The sequence below is a fragment of the Zosterops lateralis genome, assembly GCF_965231275.1.
Source record: "Zosterops lateralis genome assembly, chromosome: 2".
Taxonomy (NCBI): domain Eukaryota; kingdom Metazoa; phylum Chordata; class Aves; order Passeriformes; family Zosteropidae; genus Zosterops; species Zosterops lateralis.
This window is the reverse complement of record NC_139763.1, coordinates 88,219,750-88,246,104: the sequence shown is the minus strand read 5'-3', so window position 1 is coordinate 88,246,104 and position 26,355 is coordinate 88,219,750. Positions and strand designations below refer to the sequence as shown.

General features: G+C 39.1%; 1 protein-coding gene across 4 annotated transcripts in view; it reads right to left on the bottom strand.

The window, feature by feature from the left end:
• Positions 1-26,355, bottom strand: part of TSPAN9 (tetraspanin 9) — a 174,725-nt gene that overhangs the window by 87,239 nt on the left and 61,131 nt on the right. For all 4 annotated transcript variants that reach the window (XM_083855608.1, XM_083855605.1, XM_083855607.1 and 1 more), the window contains one exon: positions 10,157-10,236. In XM_083855608.1, coding sequence (XP_083711734.1) covers positions 10,157-10,219 — 63 coding nt within the window. In that variant the 5' untranslated portion in view covers positions 10,220-10,236. The remainder of the gene's footprint in view (positions 1-10,156; positions 10,237-26,355) is intronic.

Genomic DNA, 26,355 nt, shown 5'->3' with positions numbered 1-26,355 from the left:
AATCACAGAATGCCCTGAGTTGGAAGGGACCTTAAAGATCATCTAATTCCAATCACACTTTCATGGGCAGGGAACCTTCCACTAGACCAGGCTGCTCAAAGCCCCATCCAACCTGGCCTTGAAAATCTCCAGGTCCGGGGAATCCACTGCTTCCCTAGGCAATCTGTGCCAGTGCCTCTCACCTGCTGCTGAGCAGTGCTTACCTTGAGTCAAGGACTCTTCAGGGTCTCATGCTCTACCAGAGAGGAGATGCAGAAGCAGCTGGGAGGAGGCATGGGAAGGACTGGCCAAAGGGATATTCCATACCATAGAATGTCATGCTCAGTACATAAACAGCAGGGAGTCAATCAGGAGCCATCAATCGCTGCTCAGGGATGGGCTGGGTGTCAGTGGATGTATTGTACATGGGGGGTTGGGGATTTAATTTATATCTCTCTCTTTGTTAACTCTCTTTTTATTACAATTATCATTATGTAGTGATTGTTGTTATTATATTTTATTTCTATTATTTAACTGCTTTTACCTCAACCCACTTACCTTTCTTGTGATTCTCCTCCCCATCCCACTGGGGTAGAAGGGGTGGGCAAATGAGCAAGCAGCTGTGTGGTGCTGAGTTGCTGGCTGGGGTTAAACCATTGTCAGCTTGCTAGTTCTGGTCTCTAATGGCTCTCAGCCCTCTATCCTGTGCTCTAATGCAGACATTCTCTTTGTTTTGGTGTCTCAGCTTTCCATCTGTATCAGGAGGATAAAAGCACGGCCCATACTTACAGGGTGTCAAGAGGATAAATACATTAAGTGGTCCTAAGACACTCTGGGATTATGGCAACAGATGTAATATCAATTCCTTAAGGCAGTGAAAATGGAGAAGAGGGGCAAATGAAACTCTAAGGAAGGAGCGATTGAGAACATGAAGTTTATTTTTTTCTAATTTAACTGTGTCTCTGCATCCAGAGGACACTGCAAAAGAAAAAGGGAAACTTTGGAACACAGCAATAGTTTGATGAAAGGTAAAAAAGTGGGGGATGAGCACAGAAGGAAAGGATAATAAGATTCATAACCATCAATTCAGTTTAAAACTACTATGAAATGAGACAAGAAGAGATGTTTACATTTCTGAATTACAATCTATTCATAGACACCTCTTTTACCTGCTTAAGAGCATAACTAATTGGAAACTCTCCAAGACAATAGAGAAGAAGAAAGGAGTCTTGTGAAGAATCCACGCTTCTCAGCAGTGACATAGCTACTAGCAAAGTATAAGTATTCAGCAGCACCATTTAAAACAAAGTGTGCATAATACATTAATTAAAGAAGACTAAAAGAACAACCTCTGATTCAAAAGCAGCCCTTCTAGTAAATTCCAATTCTCTAAGACAGAAAATGGAGGAAATTTGATTGAATAGTATAACACAAATTCTTTTCCCTCCCTTTTTGTTTCATTTTTGCATCATTTTAGCCTCAGTGACTGTACGTTGTGGTACAGAGACATGACTATATAGAACAGAATTACTCCCAGTTAACTGCTTCCACTGTTAACCATTCCATACATTATTTGCAGAGTAAACTGCATGGTTCAAGTTAACGTGCTTTGCAGCACATCCACAACATGGTAGAAATGTGCACACAAGCAACTAATGCATCTCTCTTAATGACTGGTAATTTGTTAAGCTGATGAACCCTACAGACTATAGTCATCTGTTCATAATCTTATCTTCATCTATAGCCTATTATTGTCTTGCCTCAGTCTTCTCTATCATAAAAAATTTAAAAACATTAAACCCTGCTTATTTTAATAAAAAGAAAGTACTTACCAGTCACAACTCAATACAGTGTTAGAAATTAATAATTCTGTAACAGATGATTAGCATACCATCTTCTGCTGGTTTTTATTCCTTGCAGCAACTCTCAATACATGTCATACACTTCTAAGAACCAACTATAATGTGATCATTTTCTACTGCAGACCTATAATTTGTACCTTCAGCAGTACAAATTGTACCAGAATGCACATAAAACAGAAGTATGGGGTAATCCACAGAAGAAATAAAAAAGATACAAATTCAGTCTCTGATGCTTCATGACTTGCCAGTGATATGGGAAGAAAGACATGTAGAGACTAATTCAATGTATTTTAAAAACTATCCCTGCTGCATTGATTAGAAACAGTAACAAGGGGTTTTCATTTCGGAGTCAGAAGACTGGACTAGCAAAAGGAGCTTGAAATGAGGACCAAGCAGATTTAACAGAATCCATGGGTAGAGAGTTCTTTCCCTATTAAAACAGCAATATTTTCAAACATTACTAATTCTTTTAATTCTGAAAAGTTAATTCTCATCTCCTACATTTAACAATAAAAACATAGCAAACATAAGGAAGCAAAGGAAATAAAAGAAACAGCAAACTAGTGTTCCTGTGCTTCAGCTTCCATCCCTTTCTAAGGGGCAGCCATCAGCTCTGTTCCCAGACAGCACAGAGGCTCTAGGTGAGAGAGAAGAGAGCCAGCATGTTATCTGCATAACCAAACACTTAAAGATGGGTTTGGGTTGCTTACTAAGACTGTAGGGCCATGTCTGTGACTTGATTAAGGATAACAACAAACAGGGACTGGATGTTCTGTAACCCTGTGGAGCCCCAGCCCTAGCTGTGTTATCTGAGCAGTGATAAAGTTGCTGGCCAAGGTGCCAAGTTTCAAGAAACAATATTGAAGATGAGCTGTAGATGACTTCTAAAATTCAAACTGGCAGCAAGTCCCACGAATATTCACAATCCTTGCTATACTGGATGCAGTAGTTAAATGAAGAAAGTTTGGATAGCCATGTGAACTTTAGCCTAGCTCAATAAAGGCAGCAGGAAAGAACAATCAAATTCCAGTCAAATTTCAAAACAACTGGAAGTTCAATTATCTCTGCTGAATAAATTCAGCAATTCAAGTTGCTCCTAAGCAGCAAGGGAGCAAGCTAAATGGAGATCTGAGTTGATTTAAAGCTAATTTGTGTCAGAAAGTTCTGAAATGGCTTTCAGTTCAGTGTCTGCAGTCATTTCTATAAAGTGACATTAAAACTATTGGGTTTTATGTGAGAAATCCCCAATAGGTTCAGCAAATATTCACTCTCTAATAACACACCTTCAGCCATATGAGGTCCCTTCCCTTTGTTTGAAAGTGTAGTTTATTTATTTCTGCAAGATATTAAAGCAAACCCCAACACAAACAGCAGAATTCTTCCTTTTGTTCAGTTTTCATAAGTTACTGAAAGGCTGGGTAACTACATATTATAAACATAGAGTACCTATAGTATTCTACAGTATCTGTGGTGATCTGGCTACCCATTAGAAACACCCCAAATACGTGTACAGCAAAACCCTAATAAACCACACTTTACTTTCTAGAAACCAGGATGTATCCTCCCATCTTTTCTACCCAGGTCTCATTCTGTGTCAGCAGTGTTCAAATAAACAAATTAGATGCCTCCTTGGACAGCCAGATAATGGAGTTACAAGCTCATCCTCTACTCACATGAGAAAGATTATACCCCTTTGGATGGGCCTCCTGCAGACCTACTTACCTGGGGGATAGCAGGAGCAGACAAAAGGGGACCCTGCTAACCAAGGCCCTACCAAGTGGCTTACTGAAATGGGTCTAGGAATGCAGAATTAAGTAGGAAACATCACAGTTATTACCCTTATTCAAAACTGACAATAAGTCATCACTTTATGGAACTCTCATACATTCTTGTTTTTAAAGTTAGAGGAGTTGAGACATAGAAGGCTGAAGAAATTTGTTTAATGTCATGCACAGCTTTGTTTAATGTCATCCTCATGCCTTCAAAGGATATAAGGAATGGAACCTGAGTCATATATTTCAAAGAAAAATTTAACTTTGGGAGTACAAGGGTGCAGGGAGAACTGGAGGAGAGGAACTTGTTTTCCAGCTGGAAATTCTTACTGCGCTTCTCACCTTCAACGACCATAAAACTCCTCATGTACAAATGAACAAACTGCCCAACAGGCCACATTACAACAGTTGTGTACAAGTCTAATAGAGTGATGAATCAACTTGTTGTTTATCCAAAATAACAGACACAAATGGCTCTCACACCTACCTACAGCTAGAATTAAAACACTTCCACGCTGAAGGAAAACCAAAATAATTTAAAAATCCTCCACACCTAAAAAAAACCCCAAAACAACCTAAATAAGATATAGTGTTACCAAAGAGTAGTTAGTGAGAGGAACACTGCAAAAAATGCTGTATCTCATGTCTTGCCTATCAAGTTCAAACAGCTTAGACTCTAATATGAGGTATGAGACCCTCACCACCCAGATTAACCAGTGTAACTCAGGTCTCAAGCAAACCTCAATATTTTAAATTAAAACTAGTCTCAGGTCTCCAATAATGTTTTAACATTATTCTGTAATGTCATCATGCTGGTTACAAATGGACTTCATTTACCTCACATTCATTACGATACCACACTGTTTGAACTCAATATTACCTTTCCTTCTCCTCCCAGCCAAAACATTGTCATGCTAAAACATTTATCTAATAGTTCTCCCCCGCTGAGGTGCATGTTTCCATAGGGAGACCAACAGTGCTATACCATTTGGAGAGGAAACTAAGATGAATAGCTGAGATCTTTTCACAGCTTCTCAAATCCGTATCAGAAAAAAGAGAATTCTCCTGCTAATGTCACTGAAAACATTAGCTTTTCCAGAATTCACTGTCTTGCTAGTTTCTCTTGGGTTTTTGATGTGGTTTTTTTGTTGTTGTCGGGGGAAGGGTTGTTTGTTTGGGATTTTTCTGTTTGCTTTTGGTTGTTTGGTTGGTTTTGGATAATCTTATTTTCACAGAATTGTACCGCAACTGTCACCACACTTACATCATTAGAGTGAAAATACAACAGAAGTAAATATCATTATTATGTCAAGAGACAAGCATCCCAGGGTCACTCTCTGTCTCTCCTTGTCATTATCCCCTGTGTAAGAAAATGAGGAATAACAGATAATGCAGCCAGCGGGAGGGCAACAAAAGAATGAGAAATTTAATGTGTGTCCTTTCCAAAGCTGTTTGTTGTTAGCAATTTTGCTCTGATATAAGGGACAAACTGTCCACTCTTTTTAAACCTCAGAGATTAATTTTCAGTTATTTGTAGGGATAAAGTCTCTTTACATGATTTAGCTGTCTGTCCAACAGGTTCAGTTAGGCATTAAAACTTTGTACTTCTAATTAAACAGTGCACTATATTATTTATTCCAGTTTGGCATAAATAAGTATGGATTACCTTATGCAAATCATTCTAAAGTTGTTAGCTGCTTTACAATACCAAGAGCTTTGACAGCAGCCATACCCAGAGAATGGACATGCTCCCTCCCTTTTAGTATGATCTGAGACTTTAGTAAAAATGACCTGCATGGCTGCTGTACTAGCGTCTTTAGGCTCACTGATAAATGCACAATATTGGTTTTAATCTACAGAAAAAAATATTAATTACTCCTGGTATTTGCACAAATAATTAATGCAGAAAAAAAATTCTTCAGGAGCAATAGTCTTTATCCATTATTGTAATTACAAACCATCAGGGAAAAATTTGCTGTATTTGACTTTCTACTGCTCCTGCTGGACCAGCAAGTTTCCAGCCCATATTTTTCTCTTCTAAACTTACATTTCAGTAAATGTTAGTACAAAATTTACACTGAAAGTAAATATTAAATAATTGAACTTGTACAGTTGACTCCACTTAAATTAGATTAATAATAATTCCTGCTTATAACTTCTTCTTTTAACTATAACATTAATACACAGGTATTATGCTTATGAGATTTTTTTAGTAGTTTAAAATTAAACACCTTTAATAAATAAACCCCATTAAGGATTTTCTTGACTACGCTTAGCTTTTCCGTAGCTCTTCTTGAAACACAGATCAGACTTAATAATCTTGCCATGTAGCTCCTAGTAAAATGCATTTTATATTAAAATTAAGCAATAGTAAACACTATCAAGATGTCTATTATGAATGCTTCAGTGTATGCAGACTCATTACCTAAGTTAAATTAATAGAACAAGACAAAATGTAACTATGACCATTGACTGCTTGCAAAGTTCCCTAGTGAATTTTTGGTAACTTATGCCAGTCATTTCAAAATTTCGCTTTTAAGACCATATGAAATTCTCATTTCATGAGTGAATTTTTTAAAAAAAATTCATGTTTCATAGAACTTCTTTTTTATAACCAGTAATATTTTCTGATATATTTTGTGAAAATAATTATTGTAATCCTTTTCTTTAATAAAAATAAAGTGAAATCCCTCACAGAATGACATATACTCTAATGTTTTTATATTTAGTGATTACCTTCCTTGACAATTTAGCTGCTATCTGTAGAAGCAAAAATCAATACTTTATTTCTTCTGCAGAGCAATATCAGCGGCTTTGCAATCTCCGCATGTTTGCACATAAATATTCTTGAAGGCAAAGTAAATCAATTAACATTTGTAGTTGTCCATCCAGTCCCTTTGCAAAACTTATTATGCACTTAGGATGAATTCAGTGTAAATCATCATCCTAGCCACACAATTAAATACTATAAGCTTCCTTAACCCTCAGCTCAGACTTTCCTAATCTCTGAAAGAAAGCAATGCCAGATGGCCATGAACAACTGTTAAGAATCAGAGGGACACAGAGAAATACCTGAAGCTCCCACTAATTCAGTGGAGAAACACCTTCTGTTCCAACTTACTGCTAGGCCCCACTTAAGACAAATTTGCTTTGTACAACTAGGTAGGTGATCCTTCCAGGGTAACTGATACACATGCTAGTAATCTTCAAAAGCTGTATTTTGTCATGAATTGAATTTACAGACACTGAATTTTTGCTACAACTCTTGGTTGCAGTTATCATAGCAACAGTATGTTGGCTACAAAGTGGAGAATCCACTGACTACTGCACTTCTCCATCACTTTAAAACATAAAATTGTGTGTAAGTATCTGTGGATATACATTAAAATAAGTAAAATAAAATGTATGTAAAAATAATGTGTGTAATACATAATATTCACATATAATTAATTGTCAAATCTGTGAGTTGTATGAGTTAGCTGCAAGGCTGAAAGAATAGTAGAGCCCATTGGCCCATGAGGCACAGATTAGGCCCCATTTGTCTGCCTGAAGAAGAAATAATGGAAAAAGGTTCCTCTTTTCCTACAGAAGAACATTCTCCTCTGAGCCAACACTAAGAATGATTCCAGACCATCGTGCCCAGCATGCTGGGATGCCAAAAGGCATCTCCTGTGTTCATTTTCAGAGGCAGCACCTCACAAGCACCATTTTACGTGGTAACAGCGTGGAAGTGGCCTCCTCATCTCTGAAGGCCAGGAGCCTCATTCTGTTTAAAATTACAGTTCAGGAAATTTCATGTTTAAAAATGAAGCTTCTCTTTTTAAAAATGAATCACCTTGCTTTATGAAAGATGACAGTCACTGCTCAAGCGCAGGCCACAGCTTCATGTTTTTGGACTTGGGTTTCTTAACAGAAATTCAGAAGGAAGCAGAATTCTGAATTCCCAGGCAAACCTGGGAATGGAAAAAGCAGGTTAAGAAGAAAGATAGGATTGAAAGAGCAGGGAGTGCTTTGGGGCAGGGCAGGAGTGGAGGGCACTGGCAGAGCTGTGGGGGGAGTCCAGTGCTGGGCTAGCAGGAGAGTTCAGGGCAGGAGTGAGAGATGCTGCAGGTGCACAGCATCAGCAAGGAGCACATACACAGAGCAAAACATTCACAACCTCTCAGACAGTCATGGTGGAACTAGTGTAGGTTCCAGGTATGAAGCCAGATGTGGCAAACTACAGAACACATGTAGTGTAGTGTGCTTCATTCTAGCTGCATTTCCACGAGTCAAAGGATAATGTTATTCATTTGAGTGTCTCAAACAATAAAATGGCCCAGTCAAACAAAACAAACAAAACAAAACAAACCTCAAAAAACTGGAAGAATGCACAGGATGCAGGAGTATCATTCTAGCTTGCAAAATTGAGTACAAGACAGCTACAGTGAAGAAGGGGGGACTTCTGAGCAATTTAAACCAGGCTGAAGGATCACATGTCTGTTGTAAACTACTTTGAAAAGTACCTGACATCTTGCATTTAGCATTTTTCAATAATCTCTCAGATTCACCAGGTCAGAGCATTATTTTCATTTTCAATGGTATAGTTCACACACACACAAAAGGGCATTTTTAGAATATTGGATAGAGATGTGGTGATAAAGTTTAGTAAAGAAAGAAAAGCGATATAAGCCTCACAACAAAAGACATGGTAAGGAGAATGTGAAGGGGATTAAGAGTTAAGAGTAAGAACTGAAGAAGCACAGGACACTAGAGAACTGTTCCAGATGGTAGGCTAGTTTTAACCTAAGCAGCAATGTGTTTGTATAGAAGTCCAGTGGGAGCTGAGCAGACAGAGATGAGCACACAGATGAAGTCTGAAATGTTCTTGCAAGTTCAAGGGATGGAAAAAATGGACTCTGAAGGTCTGATGCAGAGTCAAGAAAATTGCTGCTTGGGAAGAAGAAAAAAATCAAAGAAAAATGTTGCATCTAAGGAGGTGAGGAGTAAGAGACACCTACATAACAGATCACAGAGGACATAAGTATTGAGACTAGATAAAAGCTTTTCTAAAACTAGTCACCACATACAGATATGGAAAAAATAGTTCAAAGTGTCAAAATAATGCAGCATTGAGTCAAATAGCCAGTTTCATATAAATATGATGTGTTTAAAATTATTTATTCCAAAAATACTTATGGCAACTTTCTAGTAGGGTATGTGTACAGAAAAAAAAATAAAATTAAAACCATAAGTGAACTTTGATCAGATGTCCTTTGGTGATCAGTTCTATCTTTCTACTTCAGTAAGATGCCCACAAGTTCAGTAATTGTAGGATTTCAGTCTATTACTGATAAAAGCTCACTGTTGCGTGAGCGGTTCAACACTGTACCAAAGCTCCCATTAACTCTTGCTCTTAGAGGTTATTTCAGTAAGTGGGTCAAGATAAACACAGAACCTGCTAGTAAGGCTCCTAATTTGAACAATGATATCTGTACACCAGAGGTAGCTGTTTGAACTAGACTGCTGATGCCCTTTTTTCCAAATTAAATCTTGGGGTGGTATTTTCATTTATTTATGAAGCTGACTGTATGTTTCTGGATCACAGTCATGAATGGTTTTGTTCACGTGCCCAAGCTTTGTAACCACCAGGAAAGCAGTGACCTTTGCTTTCAAATGAAGCAAACTGTTTCATATTGGGTTACATTCATGAGTACTCAGTATTTCAATCAGCCTGTGATTTCCTTAAAAATACTGTACTGAAGGATGCCTAACTGGCAGATGACTTAACTTTTCCTCCTTCCCTTGTAAGTGACAATACTTTGCTCAAAGTAGCCATTACGCTTTTAACTTGCTGGCTGAAACATTCATTGTTACAACTCCTCACGCCTCTTGGCTGATGGAGGAAAATCAATTTTGATCCCTGAGAAGCAAGTGCAAGTCTCCAACTTCACACACCAATGTGCACAATTGCAGCTGAAACTGAATTCAGATTAATTCACCATTCCAGGCATTTTACATTTATGCTGAGACTTTAAGAGGTTAGAACACACATGATTTACTGTTTTTCATTGGAGAAATGGGACAGAACTTCCTTCAAATGAAAAAGCAGTTTGTCAAATGCAGTTTACACAAGGCAAATGAGATTTACGGTGACAATGAAAATATACTTTAAAAATTAACCTTCAGCTTTTTGCAAAACAAGTATTAAAACAGAATGCATCAATGCAGCCACTGCAGGATTTTAATGCTACAATAATTCCAGTCTTCCTTAAAGGGCAACAATTCTGCCCTTTCTTAGATAACCCAGTTCAAAGCACAATAGAATAGCAAGTCTGAGCAATTAGAAGCCAAACTACAGTAACCAGGTAGCAATAAAGAATATAGAAAGCATGTGCATTTCCCAATAGACACAAGTTTAACACTGAAAATATTCCAAGCAGGTATGAGAGAGAGGGAGGGGAGGAGAGAACTTACTGTACTGCTTCAAAGATGCACTAAACACATAATGCAGCAGCACAGGATACACTAACAGAGGAAGGCAACTGAAAAGGCAGTACTCACCCAAAATATTAAATTGAAAAGGAACATCATGTATTTCAAACAACACAGGCAGCCTCTTGCCATGTTGCACTTCTTAAATTCTAAAAGGAAAACAAAGGATAGATCCAGGTAAAAGACCACGTATTTGCTGCCTTTGGGTGCACTGTATTTTTCACTTTTTACGCCAGTTCCAGTCCCAGCGCCGGTCCCGGTTCCGACCCCAGTGTGGCTCTGTGTGCGTGATCCAGTTGTACCATAGAAAGCTCCTGCAGTAAAACCTCGACCAAATTGCCTCCCTGAGGTAGAAGGTTTAGCAAAATCTGAGTCTTTGCTATCCAAAGATGGACTCCGGTGAATTGAAGAATCCTCACTACTTGACTTCTCCATGATCTCTCTTTTCACAGTTGTCAGATTTAATGTATAGCATCTCTCAGCATTAAATGCAGTGCCTTGCAAATGCCACAGTGCGCTAAGAGCTGTCTGTGTTTTGCTTCTCTTTTTCTTCGTACATAAATCAGATAATCACTGCAGAATTTATTCACTGCATTGTTGCTGGGTTTATTTTTTAAAGCAGTGTATGCTGTACTCTGTCTGTCTGAAGCACGGATTTATACATTAATATCCCATGCAAGAGCACACTCATGATTTATCTCGATGAATCAGTTATGCAGAACTTTGATTTTTATTAAAAAGAGCCATAAGATCTTTCTCTGCACTCCTAGTCTACAGTCCTCTAATCTATAGGCAGCAGATGGTCCTTGCATCCATTTCCAAAAAGCTTCTGCAGTACACCTGGGAGACTCTCCGAGCCGGAGCACTTTCCTTGCTCTCAGCTTCCCTCTCTGTGTCTCTCTGACTCTCTCTCACACGCTGTCTTTTTTCTTTCCACCCATTTGCAGTGTCTCATTCAGTAACCAGCTACCGGAGCGCACTCTGTGTTTCACTGCTGTTGCCGTGAAATCATCAGCAACTGCAACCACTGGGCATTTCCCACAGAAATCCCTGACCTAACTATCGAGTAATAAATCCGCCCTCCTGCTCGCCCCTCCTCTCTGCTTTCCATCGGGCCAGTTAGCAGAAGCCTTCTCCTCCAGGACACGCCTCCATGACATAATATCTTTAATAGGATTAGAATTACTCTTGACTATACAAGTGCACAACAGAAAATCTCTTTAAATGTCAAGTACTGTTTAGCTGTTGATGCGCTAGAACCGTTAGGCAGTGATATTCCTTCGATGTAAGGAAATATGGAAAAAACATGGATTAGACAGACAGGTGCTAACCTCTCTCTGCTCATTAACAGTGACTTACATTTTCTTCTGGCTTAAACAAGTCCCACGGGACAAGCAATGGGAATAGGCTAGCACCCAGCATACACTGCTTAGGCACACATCTCAGTTGTACACGCACATAACACGACACCATCACCTGTGACATAATTAACCAGAACCGGAAAAGCAGAGCTGCTGCCTCTTACGAGGTCATCATTGAATTCTTAAAACTCCTGAAATGTAAGGAGATCTGAGCCTGCAGCTATTTACATGCTATTTAACAAGCACATGAGAGATTCTTGTTGTGTACAGCAATAAGCCATCTTACATCACAGGTCGTCTGTGAACTAGAAACACTGACCCAAATGCCACATTTCTTTTCCAGAGGGGAGTGCAACATGCCTGCTGGGACTCTGAAACAGGGTGGGCACCGTGCACGTGTGCTTGCACATATGCATGCAAGTGCCTGGAGGGGGGGGGGAAGAGAAACACTCCAGGTCACTGCTGCCCCTACTTCCAAATCCGTCAAATTTGTCACAAGCGCAAAAGCAGAGCAGCAATGGTGCAAAGTGCTACAGCAGATTTAAAGTTCAGGTTATTCTTTTATTTCTGTAAAGAAAGAAACCACATTAAGAGGCCACTGTGAAAGAAATACAACTACCAGGAAAAGCAAAATTCTATACAATTTTCAACTGACCCCTTCACATGCTCATTAAAATGCACTGTTAGTGGTTACATCAAGTATCTTTGAAAAAAAGACAATATAACATTTATTCATTCTTACATTCATTACATTCTTACATTCTATGGCTAAAACTCTCTAAAGATTCTGTAATTTTTATGTAACAACATCAGCATCAACACCCTAAACCAGTGCTGTACCTTTCTTGACTTGGCTTTTTCTTTGGCTTTTTCTGCTATAAGATCTCTCTACCCATAAAGTACACGAAATACGCAGTATTTGAATGTGTAATATCTCTCTCTCACCTCTTCTGCTCTAAAATAAGATTTCAACAACAGGCAGGTCCAAGCCCATATCAACAATGTTTGTTCACTTTGCTTTTCAAAAGTAATTTCACAGCTCCCTGCATCAAATGTGTCCATCAGAACGATGACTGCAGGATGACTGCTCAGCACTGTGTGTGATAGCAGAAAAAGTTACACACAAAACACCCAAGTAAAAAAAGATAAATTAGCACTGACCAAAGTAGAATGGGCATTTCTATACATGTCTATGGTGCACATACAAACTTCACCATAAGCAGTTATCAAGAAGCAACATTCTCAGCAAAAAACATGGAAGCAACTTGCAGGTCATGGGCAGGTACCTGCCTCAAACACCGGAGCCTGCAGGATAACTCACATTGAAACACAAGGTAAACGTCTGAGTATGGATTTAGAAGACTGAAAAAACTCTTCTGTTTGAAATTCACTTAGTGGAAGTGTAAAGTTGTACCACTGCAAAGCAATGCTGCAGCTAGACATTTTTAGTGGTTTTCACTTGTCATACAAACCTGAGCTCTCAGCCAAAAAATTGTGAGAACACACAAGTACTTTAAAGCATTTTTAGCTTTTTAGTTTTTGCACCCTTTGGTTTGCCATAAATTTTACACCGACTAAGACTAGCTACAGAAAAAAAAAATGCTGTGCACTTGTGAAAATTAATGCAATATAAATATTTACTTTCCCATTGAAAATACATGACAAAATAATTAATCTGCCCTTCTCAAGGTCAAAAAATTAAAATAATATTCTGTTATAAGTAAAAAAAAAATCCACAAATACTCTTACAGTTTGTAAATAGTGGAAATTTTCTACTGGTGGCTGAAATAAAAGGGCAAAGCAGTGATACCTCTAACCTTTTTTTCCAAGTTTTCATCATTAGACCTCATTGAAGTTTTCCAGTTTTCTATTTTTACCTCCAAATACTACAAAATACTGGTTTTCTGCACCATTACCTCTAACGTACCTTTCATGACTTGTCTACCGTACAGTTTGTACTTTGAACAGTCCCAACCAAAGACACACATAAAGTCAACAGATGGTTTAAAAATCCAGACCTGAGCAGGGAAAACAAGGTTCCAGATCAGCCTCTCCTCCTGCTGTGTTGCAAGAAAACATATGACTCTCTTATGGTTATGCTGTGGCCACCAGGGAGACTTTACAAGCCTCAGTAACCTTCAGCCACTTCAATTTGCAACCATGGAGTGTCTTTACAGATTAGAAGCCACTTCCTGCTGCTGCAACTCTAACTCAGTGCTCAGGTAGCTCAGTTAATAAACCACACGGGGCTGCTTATTTGCTGAAAAAATAAATGGTGAAAAAGCTGTAAGCACTCTGTCCAGCTGTGTTTTGACCAGCCATTGCACTCAACTCTGCCTCTGACTGAGACTTCTGCAGAAGGTGTTGCTGCGTGGCAACAGCACCTTTCAGGGTCCCACTCAACCGCACAACCTCAGCATGAGGACAAACACATTTTGCTTCACTACAGATCTTACCTCTGTTTAGTAATCAGGGCATGAAAAACATTCAAAAGCTCACTCTGTACTTCATCAATGTTTGATTACTGAATCACAGAATTTTGTTGCTGAGTGATGCCTTCACATCAAGAAAATAATTTCAGTCTCACGTGTATATTCCTGGGACAAGGCAATAAACATCAATCCGTTGCATTTAAATGGCTATTCCAAATATTAAGGATAAAAATATAGGCCACTTTTAGATAGCAGGTATGAAAATCAATGTCACAATGGGTGTAGTCAAAAAATGGAAAGGAAGGGTATTAGTAATGTGGTCAAAAAGCACAGGCTGGTTCTGCTACTGAATCTGATTTATTTGGTTCCATTCTGGGAACAGTCCACCACAGCCCCCAAAGCACACATCCCAGCATCTTCATTTCTTAGTGAATTTCACAAATTATTTAATTTTTTTCCCATCCTGTAGTTTAATCTCACCACAACTTCAGTGCCAATTACACCCAGCTACAGTGCTCCTAAACCCCTCTATTTGTTTCTGCCCTCCTCAGCTGTTTTTGCGCAACTGGCTCATGGAATCATACTGCAAAACAGCAAAAGCTGACCAAATTCATAAACATATCTATAAAAACAGATTTTAAAATACATAAGACATATCAGCAACATAGAAAAAAAACAACTTCTTTTCCTCCTTTTAGAAATTTCAAATCAGTTTTACTTGACATTCCCCTTCAGTTAGCTTGCTGGCCCAGTGAGAAGGGAGAGGGACTACAACAGGCAAGAACAGGAAAAAAATATCTGAAGGCTGAGCAAAAATATCTTAAGTTTTTTTTATGTCTCCCATGATTCCTGAAAATGAAATATGAAACTTTAGGGCTTTTTAAAAAAGGAAAAATAAAAACTCCAGTCACCATGGTACACAAGCCATTGCAGACCTTATTATATATTTTATCTTGCAATTTCTATTAGGTAGGATAATGCTACTGTCAGTATTTTAAATATGGAGAACTCAAGGACCAAGATGTTTACTGAGGATGAATAGGAAGCTGCTGGCAGAGGAGCAAACCAAATCTGTGCCTCACACGTCCTAGCTAGTCCACTAACCACTGCACCATTCTCAAATTAATTATTTTCGGCATCACGAGTTTTAGTAACCCTGCCACATGACTTCAGAACAATACTGAGCCCTGCAGAGAGGTGAACAAATGCATATGCTACCAAGTGTTCAAAGGATATGGTTCTTAAATTCAGTCTCTTCTTTTGAATTATATAGACCAGAAACTCAATTTTACAAGCCTTCCTCAGGGTATGTTAGTTCGGCAAAGAACAGAGATTGCTGAGTATAAACCCAGTGACTACATCTTTCCAATCACTGCTCTGAACCCTGGAAGTCCATGAGAAGGAGGCAAGGAACAAGAGTTGAAAATAATAGCCTACAACTGCATAGAGTTGCATACAGCTGAAAGCTCAGATTAAAAAACAAACAAACAAACCAACTAATGCTGGATTTTGGAATAAGCTTAAAGGGAAAAGTACATTCAAAGAATAGAACTGAAATTAGGATCACGTGAGAGACAAAGCCATGGGGTTCTCAGGTCTTCCGTGCCCTTGGCTCCATGCCAAAAAGTTTACAGACTCTTTCAAGTTAAAATGTCTGGAGTTCTCAAGCAGAATTTATAACCAAAAACCTGGATGCTCTGACAGTTGTAATGCACATCCTGGGGCCTTCCAAGCTATGGCTTGGATGTTATAAAACCAAGGTATTCTGCTGAACACAGCACCAGACAAAAACAAGGTAGATTTCAAGGATAACTTTGTGTGGTAGACAAGTTTTGAAATCTGCCTGTGTTTTTCAGAACCAAATAGCCCAAGCCATATTTAACCTTTGACACACTTTCATTTTCCACTACTAATGGTATACGTAGACAGAAGTACAGTAACTTCAGTTTTGGAGTCTCCAATCATAGCTTCACACATTATTTAGTGCCTATATGAACAGCTTGTTTGATACAAATGTTAAAGAAAGAAATCACTACCAAGTGTTCAGAAAAGAGTGGAATGCAATGCACACTTTCCCTACTAGTATGAGGAGCAGCCATTTCTCTTATGGTCAGAAAACCACCATTTCCTTTGGTGCTTAGTGAACAGACAGCTGATGGAGGGAGAGATTGGATTCATTAAGAAACAGGCTTACTCACAGCTGGTGCCTGTGATCTGACCAGCAAACAATCCCAACGTTTTGTGAGAGACAACAACCTCATGTCCTTCTCTCTTCACCTTCTAGCACAACCAAAAGCATCTGAAAGGCATCACCTGATCCTCAATTCCTCCTGCAGAAGAAAGCCAACTAAAGAGGCCAGGTAAAAGGATCTGGGATAGGTAAATATGCATACAGCATAAGCTGGAAGGAAAATCAGGATGCTCAGATGGATTTTTGGAGGCTGAACTCAGTGTTCTGGGACTCTGCCTAGCATTGGCATGGAGGCTTTGCAGAGAGACAGGAATGGGACAGCACTCCAGGATGCAGGAAGTGTGTGAAGGAGCACCCCTAAGGAGACACTGAGTATGAGATCTGTGCCTAAAGAATCTTTTCTTACAGATACAGGAATTGAGTGTCTAGGCACCTCAATCCAACACCCACCTCCATTAGTCCTGAATTCACCAAGAGAAATTATACTTCTTGACATTGTTACTGGAAAGGAAATGAATTAATCTGTTTCTATGACAAAAAAAAAAAAAAAAAAGAGCACAGCAGCTCATGGTTGCCTCTGATGAGTAACACTCCTTGCCTCCCCAGGGTAAAGAGGTAAAAAAAGAGGTAAAATCTCTTTGAATGGCCTAAATTAATACTTACTGGTTTATACTAGCATATACCAGTGAGATGAGTTTATCCATCCAATATGGGGTCCTCACTGGATAGATGACCAAGAAAACAAGACCCTGCTGTAAGATTTTCCACTGTGCCAAACATCCTGTGTCATTTGGTCCCTGGGATTTCCACTAAAAATCATTTACTGCTAACAATGTGCATGTGGCTGAGACTTCTTATTTCACACCAGAGACAGAATGAGATTCTGTCTCCAAATTGTATAAAGGAATTAGCTGTAAATCATGTCAGGAACCTTAACCCACTGTGGTCAATTGCAGATGATGAGGTGATATGCTAATGCACAGGAGATTTGGGACATGCAGATTAAAGTGCAATATGAGGTCCAAAAGCTAAGAAATTTTGATTATGTCACACCTTCACACCAGTTGTCCCTCAGAGTCACTCAGACTGAGCATAAAAAATGTCTGAGTTTCCAAAGCGACAGAAAAACAGAACACAAAATGGAAATCCTGCTACCAACATTTAAGCTTTTAAATCAAACCATTCACACTGTATACAGGGGTCTTTTGGGGTTTGGTTTTCACTTCACAAACACCATGAAATATCCTAGATCTGAACGAAGCACTGTAAATACTATATAAGAATACAATTCACCATTGTTAGTTTCACCTTTAAGAACTAAAATAAAAGTGGGGGTTTTTTCTGAAGTCCCAAAACTACCTTACCAATTCTCCTCCAAGCAGGTGAGAGAAAATAGGAAATATGAGGGCAGAGAGAACAGCATGTGCCCAAGCAGACAGGTCTATCCTACCAAGCAGCAGAGCTTAAGAGATGCTTTGGAACAGTCTGTTCATGACTTTTAGCTTAAGAATCTGTATCCCTTTTAATTACAGGGTGTTTATCTCATCTTCCATAACAATAAATACATTTTTTCATCTTCATCAACAGCTAATCCTTAAATTCTGCTGAGAACTTAGCCTCAATATTTTAGGGCAGTGAGTTCCACAGATATGCATTATGTTAAAAAAAACTAACATCTTCCTCTTACTCACTATCATTATTAAGCTTTCCAGCTCTATCCTCTGTCTGGATATTCATCCTCATCCCATAATTCATTACTCCATAATCCTCTATTACATCCTATGTTATTGCCCTTCATTAAACTAAGCACTTTTCAGCCTGTCCTGATATTGAAAACTCTGACTCCCTAATAAGTTCAGTTAACCATCTTAGGGCTTCTTTCTAATTGAGCTATGTTTCTACCACAATCTTTCCCAATCTGCTGATGAAAAGATCTTCTTTTTAAAGGACAAGAGTTAATGTTCAGACTCAAAATAAATTTAATCAATTCTGTTTCTATCAACACCTTATCTTTATGAAAGTGAAGTTACTTAGATTCAAGAGACATTTTTCTATCATCTCCATTCTGCTTTTCTAGCTCAGATTCAAAATTTGGCTCTGAAAAGGTTGAACTTTTCAGAGTGTAACAGAAAAATCCTTGTAGTTTAAATTTGTATCTAACCTGTAGGAGGAAAGGGAATTTTTTCACTACTGTGACATGAATCTGATACTCATTCCTTGTAAAGTCACCAGAAAGACCACCCTAAAGAGAGGGACTCCTTGTAAAGATGCTGACATAAACAAAATCAACCCTTGGCCATCCATTAATGTCTGGTACAAACTGCAGTCTCCTTCCAGTACGCACAAAAAAAGAAGGTGTATGCAGGGATGTTTTTTATTTCACATACAGAGAAACTAAGATCAAGGGACCAGAAAGCTGCCAGCCAGAGGCAGGAAGGCAGCAGCATCACATTCCCGACACCACTGTGTGAGGGAACATCACAAATCAGATCTCCAAAACCATGCTTTAAAAATTAAAGACCAAAAAAAGAAAGCATGGGCGAGGAAGTGAGAAGGCTTCTTATTAGTTCACACCTATTTTTTGTGGAGGTAAAGTACATGATCTGAGCACTTCTTTTCCACTCCCACTTTAAATGACAGTTTAGGTTTTTATATCTCCTATATTGACTACAGATTAAAGAAAGCCAGTAAATAGCCAAAGGTTTTTGCCTATCATGAGCGATGATATCTCTTCTTCCTCTTGGATGGTGCAGCAGGATTTCATTAATACAATAACTCTTCTAACTGTGTCCAACGTGTACAGGTCTCTTGAACAAAATCAGGTGGATTTTCTCTAACATCTGTTCCAAAGAGGCTGTCTTTCACCAGCAGTCTGCTGTTTTGAATTAACTGACAGCTGGTGTCTATGTATTAGCAGAACTATTAAACTTAAAAACCAACAAATTTTAAAAAACCCTCATACAAATGGCTCCATGTGAAGAAAGAACCAAGAGAATGATGTAAGCATTCACTTTTGAAAGGCAGCACACATCTCTGAAACCTGCTCAGTTATGCCACGAAGGAACATTTCTAAGCACATTCCTTTCACAATTGAATGAATTCCTTCATTGCTAAAATATTCATTTTTTGGCACTTAAACACGAACAGGTGTCATTCCATGAATGGAGACATTTAAAACCACTGTGTCAGGGCTGGCAGAGACCCAGATGTCTTCAATGGGCAGCTACTCATCACCAGCCCCAGCCTCCAACCTAAGACTCACTGGATGTGGCAGACTGAATGCCTTACTGGAGCGTCATCACCTCAGACATCTGTGAGTTATCAAAAGGCTTTTTCCAGCAGCATTTCTATGCCAAACCTAACCACAGGTCCCACTTCAGGTCAAAGAGGCACAGCTCTCAGAGAGGAGACACACCACCAAATGAATTAAGTACCTGCCCAGAGCCAGTGGCCTCACAGATGATCTTGCCATCAGAGAGGGCTGGCTTCAAGTCACAGTACCAGGCTCCCCCTTCTGCTGGGCCCCCAGTGTGACTCTGGGCAGAAATGTCTGGAAACAAGGGTGGGGTCTAGTCTCTACAGCCACTCAGACCTCAGTCTATTCCTGGCCCTCCCTGACCACAGTCTCTACTGTGACACCCAAGCCACATTGCCTAGCAATTCCCAGTGCATGACTCCTTTTATCTTAGAAGGCAGATGATTCTGAATTCATAAGAAACACTTTTTGAGTAATTCAAGGTAACTGGAACTACCTTCACTGCCATTAACAGCACTTCTCACATTCTGATCAAAGCACAGCAGAACAGCCACATTCCATCCTGCTGATTTGGGCTGGATTCATTTTTATGGCTTTCAACCAGCTTCCACAACGCCTAGCCTGAGCAAAGTCCACAGAATCCTTCCTGTCTTAAAGCTCTTAAAATTTATAAAAATAATCATATTTGACCATCTGCATCTGCCCTGGCAATAAAGCTTATTTATCTTCATAATAATAAGCTTTATTGGACAAAAAAATTTATTGTTGTGTGGTAACACTGTTGGATGTGGTCAACTTCAACATTTAAAATAGGATGTGCCTGTAACGTAACAGTCATGCAATTCATGCTTTTTGCTTTGCCAACAACAGAGTCATATTTAAATCCCAAGAGGAGGCAGATATTTTAGCCACCCATCTCATCTCACAAGAACGAGGCTAAATGGTTCTCATCTATTCTGCATGAGATACAAGAAAGGGTGTAATAATGAAAACAAGGTAACCCTCTTACTATAATCCAGCAGGTTTATGTAACAGTGCTGCTGTTCATGAGCTTTGTGATCGGTGTCAGCTCTTGTTACAAGGCGGTGAGAGATTTAAAATGACAAAGAAGCAAAGAAAAGGGGGGAAAAAGCAGTTTGACATGACCCTGCCTGTCAAGTCACAGAAAGATATCCAGCAGTTCAATTCCCTGACTTACAGTAGTTGCTACTAAACTTTTTACAGTATATTCATTAACAAGCTTTTGTAAAGGCAGAAGTATAATGGGAAAATATAATTTTTAATGGCCATATCTGTATTATGGAGGACTCATTTACACTTGGAGAGAATGCTGTGTGCTAGCTGCAATACCAGGCATTCAGAGCCTAATATGGGGTGTAAAGAATGGAGGCAAGCATGTTTGACTCTTTCCCAAAAGCCAAGCCCACATTCAGTTCATTTTGAAAAAGTTTAATTGTACCATCAGTGTCTCTCGGAGATGAGAAAACCAAGATAGATACCCTTGATCAGCAGTCAGAAACGAAGAACATTCCAAAAATTCCTCATAGAGGCATCTGAAAGGCAGGGGAAAAGAAAAAAAAAAAGGTGTCTTTTGTAGGGGAAAACTATTTGTGTCATTCAATCTGCTCTGATCTACTTAGGTGTGTCATAAGTATGCAGTAGCTATTGTATAAAATATCAATTGGCCTTTAGAAGCTGCACTTCATAAATTCATCACAGCCAGATATTTTCCATTTACAAATTAATTGGGATGCTGGCATTTTATTTCAGAAGCAACCAACGCGATGTTTCACGCTCTGCTCTCCAGACTGGTTCAGGGGAATCTATCAAAAATACATGACCATAAATGCTTAGCAAATGGTGTGCATCCAGATGGGGTTTTAAACAACATGAATGAAACTAATGGCTTGCAAAATGCAGTATCATGTAAGGGTAGACAGTGACAGTTTGGGTCCAAATATGCCTTGTAGGAGTCAAATTTCATGTCCATAGCAAGAATATATATGTGATCTTTCTCTCTTCTTTCCTAAATGTCCAAGTCCAGAGTGATTTTAAATCTAAACTAATTTACTGAAAAGGCTTTCCAGAACTTCTTCCCTTCAAGAGAGCAAGCTAATAGTAAATCTGCAATAATATTATCCATTGGTAACATTTTGTTTGCTTGTGTTGTTTTTTTTAACTCTACAATCCCCCTGTCCGTAAAACAGATATATGCAGGCGTGGACATCAATGCCCCCAAAATGAAAAATTCCCTGGATTTTATCAAGCTGATGTATTCTCCTCCTGAATTATTTTTCTCATATAGTCATTTCTTATGTTGCACTTGCCCCTTTCCAGCCAAACATTTGCTCAGAAGCAACAGAAATTCCCTCAAGCCACCCAGACACTTTGCAGAAGTTTTATGAACTCATCATCTCATCCTATATTTGAAACACAACTTTTCTAAATTGACCATACCTCACTCCTCTCCTCCCCCACTTCTGTGCCAATGGTTTTATTACAGGCCTGTCTTGTACAATACTTAGTGTTTCTATTCCAACAGCATGGAAGCTGTCATATTAAACGTTTATCAGTAATGGGGTTACTCCCTTCTACAAGCTGAAGCAAAGTAATTTGGCAGATACAATCAGGAGAAGATTCTGTAGGTTTGTCACTTCCAGAAGAAACACAGTACCTGAAATACATAAGATTCCAACCAAACCTGACTACATGAACTGCACTCTGGAATCCTACGTTTCTTGTATTCCAAGGATTGATAAATTAAGTAATCTCAGTTCCCTGTGTTTATTTTAAATCAACTTAAATGCTTTCTGTCCCATACGCTGAAAACTAAGTTTTGAAACTGTAATACAGCAACTTTAAAAAAAGAGAGAAGAAAAATTTCTTCTCACTCCCCAAGAGGTGTACCACTGGAAATGAGGTTGAAAGGAAACAAAAAGCAACAAAACCTTAATCAACAGAATCAGGACTTAAGGATCTCTGAACATACAAAGGGAGCAGAGTTGATTATTTGCAAGGTACAGTTTCTCTTTACAGGTAGTATTTTTCCAAACAGAATGATGCTTTGCACCTGTCTTGTAATTAGATGCCAAGCTTATGTATTATGCTGAAAGAAAAAAAAGACGAAGAAAGTGTCTTGATCATTTCAAAGTTCAGTGCCTCACAAAGAGTGCCTATAGCTGTTCTATAGCACTTTTAGCTCCATTTATACAGGTATCTCACTTTTGTCCTTACCTACTCCATCTGCTGTGTTTGTCTCTATCAAATATCGACAATATCTGAGTCTAAAAGACTACATCAATACCAAGCCGTAGGCAGGAAGCGGGGAGTGGGGAATAATTAATTCTTCCATAAAAATTGTTCCCTATCAAATTGTTCCCAGGCACCAGAGCCTTCAAAATGTCTATCACAGAACTATCTTCATGCATTTTAAACATCCTTCATATTAAGGATATAGTTATTTTTATTTTTATATAAAGAACAAATGCTCAGAAGCCAAATAATCTGAAAGAGATTTCTACACTCTCCTGCATTCTCAAGTACTGGAAAGAGAACCCTCAGACTACTGAAGGCCTGACATGGTAGACTGCTACAAAGTTCTGTCAACCAGATTCCCTCTCAGATTTCACAGGCTGGTCACCAGTAGCTCTTATGCAAAATCTGTAAACCACATTTTTAAAGCAACCAGGGACCTTTTGAAATGAAAAAAACAGATACATTTTTGACACACATCTCTTAATACTGGGAAAACTTAAGGCATTGACTCCTATTATAGAAGAGAAAAGGTATGTGCTTCGGGACAGAATTCCAAATTAAGATACCCTCAAGAGATGCTAAACACTGTTTTGAAATAAAAATTCCACCTCATAAAATGTTAATATTAAGGCTTTAGGCAGACATTAAGGTCAGGACAGATGTGCTGCCTAACATGTAAAAGACTCTCACTTTCCAGAAGGCCAATAAATGCCTTTCAGTAACTAAAAAGCAGTTACAGAAGATGGTGGTAGTTTGTTCACAAGTATGCATGCTGGCAAGCCAAGCAATAGAAAGAAGTTGCTCAGGGGAGAAGTTGACCTGGATATAAGTGAAAAAAATACGTAGTGGGAGAACAATTAAACACTGGAACAGATTGCTTAGAGAGATGTTAGAATCTCCCTTACTGGAAATATTCAAGACTCAGCTTGACAGGGGCCTGCATAACTTGAACTGGAGTCCTGCTTTCAATAGAAGGTTGGACCATGTGCTCTCCAGAATCTCCTTTCATCCTAGACTTCACTGGGATTGTAACATTTTGTTCTAAGATCCGAAACTCAGGCTGTGCAAGACTGACACCGAACTTCTTGGAGTAGCAGTGACTTGAACTACAGTTGCATGCACTGAAAAACTGGCAAATTGAAATTGCTATCCCACTGATGAGGAGAGGAAAAAAGAGATGCTGCTTCTCAGTAGCTAGATTTGACAAATTAGGAACATCCTCATCCTATAAATTGAGTATCTACAGATCATAAAGCCTGTCTGATTTGTGTGACTTAACTTGGTAGTTATTCCTTCTAATCTGTTAACTACTGTCTTCTTTTAACAGCACAATTTTTTTCTTTAACAGAAGAAACAACAAATTCCACTCTTTCCCATCACCATGCTCTGCTTTTTTTTTTCCTACTGGAGTGTGAATTCCATACAAGAGTGCATTTGTCAGAAGGAAGGACCTTCCCCAAGGAAAGGAATGTAATTCATTTGCAAAAAGCAGGGATTAGTAATCATTTAAAGGCAATCCATCTGCCATAAGAGATGCATAGACGAAGGGCTGGTTTAATCTCTTCAAGAGTAAATTTCTGAAAGATCCCAAATTAAATTATTTACATGGGAGAAGAAAGCTTGATCCTTGAGCACAGAGATGGTGGAGTTTCTTTTGGTGTTGCCACTATGTCATTGACACCGGAAAGCTATTTAAAGAAACTGACCTGACGAGTTGGTACAGTTTTAGATGCATCCATCTAAACCAAAAAAAAAAGCAAAATGATGCTACATCTGGCCATATACCCCAATAACTGCTTTATTGTTAAAGCTTTTAGCAGTTGTGGACAGTCTTGCCATGGGGCTGAGCCTCCCTAGATGTTTCATTCTGCATCATACATACACGGTGCATTATTTTCTTCATGATTTTTTGAAGGAGTATTAGTCATATTGTCTCTAACCTTTCTGAAATGAACTGCTCTAATGGCAAACATTAGCATATGGAAACGTTTCCTTGCAGTGTTTTGCTTTCTTTGCTGTGCTATATGACAAGGAGCATAATATATGAAGAAGGCAAACAAATATGGTTTTGATCCTTGGGTGTTAATAATTCTAAAGAGCTATTTTGATGGAAATGCTGAAAGAGCTAAAATATTTTTAACTTCCCTATTTCCAGTACTCGTGTACATAAAACACAATTAATTTTGATGATGAAGTTAAAGAATCCTAGCCACATGCTTCCAAAGTGTTGTACATTCCTTTCATTCTTACAGAATCTGAAGGGTTTTTATACCCTGACATGATTTATCTTTTTGAGGCTCATCTGGGTAGCCATGCAGGTTGACAACAGGGTTTCTTCCCATAGCAAGTGACCACATTCTATGTTGAAGTAGCATTGTCTGCTGTAACTCCAAGGAAAAAAACTTGCTACAGTCTGAAATACCCAGGATATCATTCCTACGGATTTAAAAAGTAATAAGCAATTCTACTGCTCCTAACAGGATCAGATGTCCTTGAGATTTTTAGTGTTACTTCAGCGTGTCTCTACAGTTAAGGAGACACATAAGGCTGCTACAAGAGTAAATGGATGAACATACAGAAAATTAGATGAATTTTCTTTTAAGCTCCAAAAGAAATAGGGACACTGATAAACTTCATTTAGGGGTTAATTCTAGTTTATCCAGGTGGCCTCTCTGTCTCCACATTTAATAAAAAAAAATTTCTCCCTCTTAGCTATAAATGAAGTTGCAACATGGCAACAGTAACAGATCCTGGCAACTCTTCCTTCCCCAAATCATGTAACTTATTCCCACTCTGGATTTCTAAGGAAGTAAGATTTATGCATCCAGACTGTCTTCAGTGAAACCCGAGGGAAGGGAGCAGGCAGGGTGCTGTACAAGCCCTGGAAACCCAAGCCAGTGCTCAGCAGCATGTGTTTGGAGTATCAATAGCAGCACGGCGGAACAGTGCACGAGGCTGACCTGGAGCCTGCACGAAGAATGGGCACGCACACGACTGGGTTCACATTCTGTGCACTGAACTTTCACCCTGCACAGCTCTGCACTGGGGCAGAGGGGAGGTCCTCCAGAACGGGCAGGGCAGAAGGTGAGGAGGGGAGAGGTCTGTAATGAGCTCAGCCATCCAAAAGAAAATCAGAACTCGTTCATTCTGCTCTTGGCAGAATTTTGAACAGTAACAGACAGAACTGGAGCTGGGCAGTCACACCTTCAGATCTAGCAGTGTGTGGAGTAGCCTCAAGCACACATCACAACAGCAGCAGAAAGTGAATTTCTGCACAGTGCACTCTGCCCTTCAAGCCCCATGACCTGGGCAAGGGCTTTAAAGTGGCCCTGCAGAGAGGCAGGAGCAAGGCTGAGTGCCCTGCTTAAAAGGGGTTCTAGGACCACAGCTGCCAGTTTCAGCATCATAGGTTGGCCTCTCTTTTCATTACTTCTCTCCCCACTTTGGTTTAGGATATAAGCTCCATATAGCAAACATTCTCCTGATTTAACAGTTCTCCAACTTTAATCTCATTTTATTTTCTCTTTATGTGTCTAAACCCATCGCCCCCTTATTTTTCTGCTCTGAGGCTCACAATTCCCAGTTTGTTTTCAAAGCTCATTAAGAGAATTTTCTCTCTCCCTCTGTCATATCATTAACAGAAATGTTACACAACTCCAGTCTAACTTCCAACCTACATAACCATTGCACTACTGCTGATAATCAGCTTCTGTTTATCTTTCACCCAACTTCTTCTTCCTACCCAAGTGAATTTCAATTAATCTTCATGTTAG